Raw genomic sequence first — 9,966 nt, 5'->3', positions numbered from 1 at the left:
CTTGTACTGTTCAAAACTTCCATGGAAGCCAATATAATATCTGTTTTTCGGGTTTCGAGTCCGGTACTTTCAAATGTTTATAAGTGACAAGTTTCCTTTATGATAATGTAAATGCCATAGGGTATTATATCATACGACACTATCAGTACTAATTTCAGAGTCCTCATTCTGAAACCATGTAACATACAGCACAAGTACATCCGCACTAATACATGTGTAACTCCTGACATACACAACGTACACAAATTCCCTCAAGGTCCTCTTGCGCATGTTCACACAATACATAAATCCGTTCACGCATGCGTATTTCCACTTTATCTCAATCGATCACCGAACATTCTTTGGTGTTGAGGGAAGTCTCCTGGTACCACTAGTTCCATTTGTCATAGTTGGTGTGGTTCGACCCGAGGGGGTTGACCTTCCGGTGAATGTGGGTGTTGTCCGTCCTGTGCGTGTTGGAGTTGATGTTTTGGGGGTAGGAGTCGTTGCTGTTCTGTTTGGAGTTCCCGATGGACGGGAAGATGATGTCGACCTAGGGGTCGGCGTCTTTGAACGTGAAACATAAGTCGGAGTAGGTTGAGGAGTTGTCGACCTTGATATTGTATTGTTTAGCCGAGATGGCGTCGATGGGTTGCGCGAGCGCGAGCTAGACGGCGAGGTTACATTCGTGGTAGAGGTGCTTAATCGCTTCGTTCTTGTGAGACTTCCAGTTGACCCTAAACCAAGAAATATTAACAAAATACTTAGCAATGGTATTCACTTTGTTATTGTAAAGTATTTTATCTTTTATTTTCAAACAATAAGAAAAAGGGCGGACATTTTGACTAGATGAACTGTGATCCAAACGACCACGGATAGAATATTCCAATATAGGAGCAAAGAACTTATTCAAACAGACCGAACAAATGTAATGATGTGATGTATAATCAACATTACTGTCCGTCTCTCTATCGGCACAGATAACGATACATCAGCCTCAGTTACACTATCGGTCTAAAATTGCAACTTCAAACGGGAAGAAAAAATAGCTTAATGTTGTCATCTGATCAGTTTTTCTACTGTATATACGACGTAAATGAATTATTTGAACAAGAGCTGTGATCAGTTTGTATAAAAAAAACGTAAATTACTTCCTGACTATCTAGTCATTGTAATACGACTGTACAAAAAGGGAAATAATCGACATATATCTATATTTCATGAGCGGAACAAATTGGTATTAGCAAAGTATACTGAATATGTTGGAACTCTATCAGGGTGTCTGAAATAATATCAAAACATTATTATTTAGCATGTTAGACATCACAATGATATATAAATAGTAGGACAACTAGACGACTGAATACAAACAGAACAAATATGACCAGCATGTGAAGGTGATGTGGGAGGGAATGCAAGGGGGGAGGGGAGGCACGTGCGAAATTAATTATCAGTTTATAAAAAACATGTGCAAGGTGCTGTTACATCAAACACGCACGTGCAAATGACAATAAACGTAATGTATCACTTAAAAGAAATAACGCAAGAAATTCAAATCGAATATAGCCACTGTTGATTCAGAATCAATCACATAGGGAATCGATAAGTTGGAATCATATATCTTTCTTTCGTAAATCATGTCATTTGGTAAAAAATAATACTGATGTAATCCTAATACCAAATAAGGCGAACAACGTCATGCACATACTGAACACCTTTAACATCAAGATCATACATAAACATGCTTCTTTTCACCTAAACCTTCTCATGCAAAAATACAGTACAAAATTACATGACATCGAGCAATACTGAAACACTCATAAAGCATTTCAAAACATGAAAGGCAATTCAAATTTTATTTTCTAATATCTTATATATTATGTAGTATATAAAGTTATGTAAATTAGAAGATAATATAAAGAAGCTGGTACGGGAAATTAAAAAAGCTTATTGTCAACATTGTGAACTATTATTTATGTATATTTCAAATATTAAGTTTGGGTGATTGCTAACTAGCGAATTAAACCATACCACCAAGTTACAGCGAACTACTAAATATCTGTGATACGTATTCTCCTCTAGCATTGGTATTGCTCATAAAATGAATATCTTGAAACACCTTAAGAATTCTGCGAAAAGTCATAATTTTTGTTCACCTTTCATGTGTTTATAAGCTTTTACCTGACCGAAAGCACGTGGATCTGCATGGAATGATGATGAAACGTCTGACCCAGAATTTAGAATTTTTTATAACTACTGATGACATAGCACGTGTTCTACATGTATCTTTAATGTGTATACTACCAAATTGTTTGTGACGTCTACCTTGATATCCCAAAATATGAACAAATATTTACATAGAAAGATCCTGCTGCACTTTAACTGATGACATGTGTAATATTGAATACAACTCATAATTTGAACGGAAGCATTTTTTTCTCTTTATCGTTTATACTTAAGGAAATCTAAATTCCATAAAAAGTATTTCATTCTAAAGCAGATTGGTTTATTTGCTTGGCTAGATAACCCCAAATTTCACGCCTTTTCATTTGTGGAAAAAATTGTAAATAGATAAAACGATGATTAAAATGTTCTCATAGCCGGGTCAGACTTTCATATCGTCATTCCAAGTGCGAAGGTATTTTATTTAATTGGATCAGACCATCCACATACCAAAGTCTGCGTTTTTGTGAATCCGGTTGACTGAGGGCGAACCACCTGCCCCAGAAAGATTGATCATTGAAGAAGTCACCCTACTTCGGCGCAACGAACGGTCCCCAGAACTTCCGGCTAGAAGAGAGCAATGTCATATTGTACCGTAGTAGTTCATCTACGATACAAACGTTTAAAGGATGTGCATGTCTCTACGTTGTTCGAATGTCTTCCATAGAATGTAAGTTTACCAAGCTGTGTTGATTAATACGTGTACAGGGGGTAACCACTCACCATTAATTATGCATCATAATCTTTGCCGAAGACGTGCTCATGGGACCAGATAACATAAAAAGGTAATACATCATGATTTGTTTCTGTTTTCATAGCCTATCAGCTACAGACAGGAAAATAAAGCACAAACGTCAAATGTTTCTCTTCTAGCAACTGATTTCAAACTCAATGCAACTTTAAAAAATACTTTTTTAAATACTTATTTTTGGATGAAATCGTAAAGCACCTAGCAGTTTCACTGCGCAACACACACAGAAGTGATATGTTGGATTTGAAAAGATGTAGTACCTCTTTCAACTAAGAAATACGCTCCTCGCGTTTTGTTAATCATTAGTGAAGTTTAGTCCATTTTTCGACCTGTTGAATGTTAGTCTATAAAGACTGTTTGGTGCAGCCGATACTTGTGTGTGCTTATAGTAATGGCATGTTGGATGTACAATTAGAATTATCACATGTTAGGCGTGAAACATACACAGAACATTTAACGATGAAACACTTGATTCTTTCCGATACCAGAATGTTGAAAAGATTAATAGAAATTTAGATAAATCAGCTAGGCGAGACCCCTCTGTAATTATCTACTCCTTATCCCCAATTTATTTCCTGTTACTTCAATTAATGAAAAATGTTAAACGTTCTTTAACATATTATGCGGTAAAAGATGAAGTAAAATGAATTATATAGTATATACGAATCTTAGTTTATATAATAAATGATACGACAGCATTAAACCTACACAGAGTATGATAAAATATTAGCGTTTCAACATTAGCGAAAAAATATTTCAAAGCTAAATTAAACGTTGTGTATTAGCTATGTAGCATTTAAAGTCAATACTAAATTATGTTTTATTATCATTTTAGCAATTACGTATCAAATTCACAAAAGTATTATTCAGAAATATATATGGCATGCCCACTAGATACCCATTGGCAACGTATTTAATATCTATTAACTAAGTAAAAAATATTAACTATCTACGCTAAAAATATGGAAATATAAGTAAAAGTGAAATAAAAACTAGTTTACATCAATTATATTCTAATTAGCAGACAATATGGATCAATGAATATAATTTTGAATATTAATAAAATTGTAATGAGTGTAATAATTTTCTTAAATATTTGTCATCGATTAAAAGTAACAATTCAACACGCAAAGATACAATACTTTTGTGAATTGATAATTGAGTATTAAAGAATAGATATGAGATGAAGAAACACTTTACTGGTGCGAGGTCGCCGTACTATCCAACGGACATCTATAGAAACAAAGAAAATCACGTTTCACTACCTAAGTCTACGTGGTATACCTGAGGAGACCGACGAAGCATATCCCGTATCGTTAAGTTTGGACTTATAGCCAAACGTGCCACTACCCTTTCGGGTCCGGAAACTGGTCTGTCCTTCTGGTGAGAGGGTGTCCCTGAGGTCAAAATTAGTTCGTCCTTTTGCTGTGGATACAGAAGTTAGTATATCCGTCACCATGGTTACGAGCGACCATTTTTGGTCGTATCACTATCACCTTTTAGACAACCGTTTGAGAGCATTTGTATTAACATCAGTGAAACAAAAACACCAAAACGATTGTTGAGTAATCAATTGTTATTCTTCTGTCAGTTACTCTTTTAGATAAAATTTTATCGCAGTATATATATTAATCAATTTTGGTGTTCAATGCTTCAGTCTCAGAAGGTTGCAGTAGACCTGAAATAAAGGCTACGATGCACATCACATTTCACCATTACCTGAAACAGGATCGATTTAAAACAAGATGCGTTTGAAAATTAGTTTTTCCCACCACGTTTCAATATTAACTCGTTAAACATTCGACCTAACAGATGCAAGTCTGTTTCATCAATCAAATCATTGGGTGAAACATCCAACCGACACCGATCGATTTTGGAAATGGAACTCTCCTCATTTTGGAGGTACTTACAAGTTGAAGTTGAGGGATATATTACTCTTTCGCCTGTTGAATGACACATCAAGTTAGTGAAACAAGAAGCGACAGTTAAATCACAACGTAACCCAATTCCCAATCAAGACAGTAATCTTGTTGTAATTAACAGCAAATTTTAACGTGTATACAAATAACAAAATATTGAAAAACAAGATAAAAAATGAGTTTAGTATATCGACAACGTAAACAAACAGTCACTGGCGTATGGCACGTGAAAAAGTAGCATTAAAATAGTTTATTGAAAAGGCGATATCATACGGCAAAGTGACCGTAATAATATGTCTTTGTATATATACAATATGTAAGTAATGGATATAATCAAAAGCAATTTGCTTCGAGCTCTGTGTTAGAGAGGTGTTTTCCGGTTACTGTATTTAATGAAGCAAAGCAAGTGTCCAAAATTAATGTTTGGTAGACTCTGTTATATCAACACACGAACTGTTATGGTAGATTTAGGACGCGTACATCAAAGACATATTTATTGTTTACACATGGAGACGACAATTATGTTACAGAATGTTATTGCAATTCAGTCCCAAATAAATAATACTGAAACAAAATATAACAAGTGAACAAAGTTTGTAATCTAACATAACTAGAATATCGCGCAACGGGAAAAGGTACAGGAAAATCAAGAAATGAGTTTACAATATTAAAAATGTTCCTAAATTCGATGCATTAACTTCCTCCTCAACCAGTTACTTTAAAGAACAATATTAATGAGGATGGATTTTTTTAAAATAAATTAGATAATATATCGACAACTTAGTCATGAAAAAGTGGTATTCTAAGAGTAGAATATTATAAATGAATTATGAATCAATTTATACACGGTATCATCCATCTTGCATGTCAGTATTCATGAATAATATGTAAATACAACGTACCTCGACACGGGTCATTTGTTTCTAAGAATTCATCTAGTGTGACCCAGCCTCCGCCAACTCGCACCATCACTGTACTGTTGAGGAACCGCACAAGTCGTATGTTCTGTTTCTCACCAAACTAAATTGAAAAAATGAATCAAACTTCATTTTTTTATCTAATGGCATTCATAAACATGATTTTCCTTTTACAGATACATCTATAAATTGTATATTGATACTAGTATCTAAGTGTTACTATAACCATACCCTGTACTTTCCCTCTGCAAGCCTCTCTGCTCTGAATGGGTTTCTACACTGACAGCCAGATATTTCTTTCTCAATATTATCATGGATCAGTTCTGCATCCGTCATCTGCCGGTTACTGCTGTTCAGTCGTGTCTTTTGCTGCAATATATCCGCCAATCTTTTATTAGTATACAAAATATCAGTTGTCAGATTATTCATATCATGAAACTCATCTACTTTTTTTAATCTTAATTTAACAGGAAATACATTTTAGATGTTTCATTTATCTAAAATTTATGGGTCGTTGCTTTTTAAGTGTATATAAACTGAATTGCTCACGACAGTTATTTTGACGCTCAGTTTATTCGATCTTTTTTATCGCTATTTTTAGAAATTGGTTTGTTCTGGACTATATCTAATAAAGCCGATAAGAATTAAGCATAAAATATTTTTCAATGACAATAGTTTATCATAATCAGTTCTACGTAAAAGTGTTGATCCAATTGTAATATATATATATATATGTATGTATATAAGCCTTTACTCGATAGAGGTTTTAATTGTTATTTCCTCTAAAAGAAATAATATCTTCAAAGCAACAGAATGATTTGGAACAAAAAATGTCACCACATTGAATCATTGCTGCATTAACAATTGACTTGCAAGGTTTATCGTTTTGAGCTCTATGATGTATTGATTTTGAATGAACGCTAACTTACATGTCGTGTAGGCTTTAATGCTTCAATGAAATCTTTGTATTCTATTACGTCTCTTCCATCTCGATCAAAAATATCGAATACTGCGTGAAGCTCTGTCCGGTTAGTAGGGAAGCCTGCAAGAAACGTTATTCACAAATTGACATTTTTTCTTGAATTTAATATTTAGAGTCATATGACAATATAAGATAACCCTATTGTAATATCATTTTCTAACAGGAAGTATTTGTTTGTCCTTAATGTTTACGCACAGGATTGATCTGTTCTTGTCGTTGCTTGAACTTTGATAATGCCATCTTGACAATAAATTTGGTTTACATGTTCTATTACAAAATGTTAAGACATATTCTATGTTTAATTGACTACTTACGTGTAATCAGCATCCCGTTGACGAAGTCATCCCTGAGTAATAATCCATCACCGCGCTTATCCTGGCGTCTGAAAAAATCTGTTATCCGCATCTTTTTGGCTTTAATCCAATTCAAGTACTTGGTCTTCCAAACACCAAAGTCAAACGTTTTAAAGCTTTCCAACTGTAAAGCAATTTTAAAATGCGGTTGAAATGTTGCATAATATACGGCTTGGTGTAATAAATGCTTGATGTTGAAAGTTTTCATTAAACTAACAATTTTTATCATATATATACATATATATTCATGATTTGATATATCGCTCTGTTAATGCTATATTTCGGTTTGTGTGGCTGTCTTTGTCTTTTCCAATGTATTGAAAATTAGAAATGGTTCCATATAGACTGACGGTTTTATATTTTCTTTATTTTTACTTTTACGACACGACTTTTTTAAAATTGAATCACACACTGACTGCGACCGTTACATGACCTACCTCAAGAAGAGTGTCCAGAGCATCCTGTAGGTTCTTCTTCCGGTCAACGGACATGCGCCATACAATCCTCCATTTGTTTTGTAAGGTTATTACCCGTGGATTGAAGATGTCACTTTCATTTAGCTTCATGTTGCTAAAAATATATTATGTTAATTTATATAAATAGAAGCTGATGATAATCCTGGAAATGTACTTCTCTGAGCGCACAAGTTTTCATGTAATTAGTACAAAACAAAAGACCATTGCAGACCCACATCTGTCGTGACGTTTGCAGCACATAACAAACATTATGGTTACTCTTAATATACTGCAAGAGGTTTTGAGGGAAATATTTAGATTCATGTTTTATAAAAAGATAAATCTATAATTCGATATTTTGCTGTATACTCTATATATTTATGTATCATTTGTTATCTTACCTGCCGTGAATACGTCCGGGGGACTTCGGCTCCGCGTTTATAATTTTGGTTAATCTCTCTACATCGTTATTTTTACTTGTAATTTCCTCGTGGAATTCCTACAAAAGAACACCATATCATCAAACCAGATTCATCACCATTTATTAAGTAAGCCGAGAAAGTAAAATGTAAACGATATCAAAAAGACCACGTGATACAGACTTTGAATGATCTGAACTTTACGATGTAAGTAACAGATTCTTACCACATGATCCTTGTAAAGATCGTCTACAACTTTCAGGTCATCTGGTATGGGATCCCTCTCTTTGGTAGACAACAGGACCTGGGCATCTGTTAGCCAAGCCAAGAGATCTTCCACAAGGGCGGCGTTGCCTTGGATACTGCGCAGTGCTTCCTGTAACCTCTGACCCCTGTTCTTCGCACGTTGCAGTAACTAAAACGGGACGAAATTTTTTTGTAAAACTCAACCTCGTAAGAAAGGTTATATTTTGTTTCAGGTCAATAATTAAAACAATAAAAACTACAACACTGTTGGTCTTACCTGGTCCCATCTTGTTTGTGTAATGGTGAGGTAATATTTCACGAATCGTATGGCATTTGGATGACAGTTTTGTAAAATTTCTTCCGCTAAAAGTTTTATTTTGTCTACACATTCCTGATGATTCCTGAGATCCTCTTGAAATTTCTGAAAAAAGACAATTTATGAGGAACAGTAGAATTAAATGATGAACTGAACTGTATCATTTAACTGCTTCTTTCTTTTAAGACTTGTCAATGAGGGTAAGAGCCGAAATTTTGAAACCTAGGATCGACTGAAATGTCAAAATCGAGATGGTAGGTGTAAAGCCTTATTAATTTTAAGAAAAAGAAAAAACATCAGAACAAATCTCAATAAATACAAACATTTCGTTAAAATATCACTAAACCTACCAACTTTTATTTATGGAAGTTAAGTGACGTTCTTACCTCGTGCTTCTCGATTAACTGAATTATTGCCACCTCATCATCGGGAAGCGCTTTATACTTAAGTTCAGCTTCAGCCTGAGGCAAGAACTCCCTCATCACTTGGACAACATCTTGGAATTCCTCCGCCTAAAAATGAAAACAGTTCCAAATTTAGTTACAATTTGCTGAAATACACTGACAAAGCGAAGGGATGTTTGCTTTACGGTCTTTGTATCATAGAAGTTGCAGGTTATCTACCAGTGGAAGAGTATGCCAGTATTTGACATCAATCAAATGAAGGTAGATGACAGAAATTGTAACAAAACGATTCAAGATTTGTGTTTTCTTCCTTATCATGTTGTAGCATTATCATGTACCTGAAGAATTCTGACATTGACATATTTCGTGAGGAGCCAACTATTTATCTCACAGCACTATATTCTGACCAGTGAGGATAGCATACATTCTCCAGGTAAATGATAAGATACTGATGTATATTTACCAGTTGAAGTGAATCACGCAGTTTGTTTTCACGGTGGTCACTGAGCCTGTTGACCCGATCCCACGTGCTTTCCAGCTCCTCAAGGTGTGCGGCTGATACGTTCCCGGCAGCCTTCATTGCTGCTACAGTCTGTTCCCGAGCCCCTAATTCCTGTTGCATACCCTTGATAAGAAAGAACGTCGCATTAACCAGATGTAATAAAGCTAAATTATTTACGTGACCATTGTTACGGAATAACAAAACATAAGTTAACGTTATCTATTTTAGACGAAATTCATGACTGCATATATTAGACATATATCTATATAAAATCATATTACATATAAATCTACTTTTAGGTAATAGGCAAGATATTTGAGGGTCAAACTATAGCAATTTTCTATGACTGTTGGACTTTTGTAGTGACACATACGAATAATCCAATGTCCAAATTGCAACGTCTGCATTACTGGTATTTGGATTAAAAGCAGATATAATGCCATGAACATTTGCCATGTTCTAATGTCTACGGTACATATTAGAGGTCAGAGAGTGAATAA

The 9,966-nt window shown here is 34.7% G+C and overlaps 1 protein-coding gene across 1 annotated transcript in view; it reads right to left on the bottom strand.

The window, feature by feature from the left end:
* Positions 1-327: 327 nt before the first annotated feature.
* Positions 328-9,966, bottom strand: part of LOC132543777 (microtubule-actin cross-linking factor 1, isoforms 6/7-like) — a 61,485-nt gene continuing 51,846 nt past the window's right edge. Inside the window, exons 26-39 of the mRNA XM_060207301.1 lie at positions 9,428-9,589; positions 8,947-9,072; positions 8,522-8,665; positions 8,225-8,413; positions 7,981-8,078; positions 7,562-7,694; positions 7,086-7,248; positions 6,719-6,831; positions 6,021-6,158; positions 5,775-5,892; positions 4,864-4,896; positions 4,238-4,378; positions 2,653-2,769; positions 328-716 (exon numbers count right to left, since the gene is read on the bottom strand). Coding sequence (XP_060063284.1) covers positions 328-716; positions 2,653-2,769; positions 4,238-4,378; positions 4,864-4,896; positions 5,775-5,892; positions 6,021-6,158; positions 6,719-6,831; positions 7,086-7,248; positions 7,562-7,694; positions 7,981-8,078; positions 8,225-8,413; positions 8,522-8,665; positions 8,947-9,072; positions 9,428-9,589 — 2,064 coding nt within the window. The remainder of the gene's footprint in view (positions 717-2,652; positions 2,770-4,237; positions 4,379-4,863; positions 4,897-5,774; positions 5,893-6,020; positions 6,159-6,718; positions 6,832-7,085; positions 7,249-7,561; positions 7,695-7,980; positions 8,079-8,224; positions 8,414-8,521; positions 8,666-8,946; positions 9,073-9,427; positions 9,590-9,966) is intronic.

Source organism: Ylistrum balloti, unplaced genomic scaffold (genome assembly GCF_031769215.1).
Source record: "Ylistrum balloti isolate Yb309-2 unplaced genomic scaffold, AGI_CSIRO_Ybal_v1 Utg369764, whole genome shotgun sequence".
NCBI lineage: Eukaryota > Metazoa > Mollusca > Bivalvia > Pectinida > Pectinidae > Ylistrum > Ylistrum balloti.
This window is presented reverse-complemented; position numbering and strand designations above follow the sequence as displayed.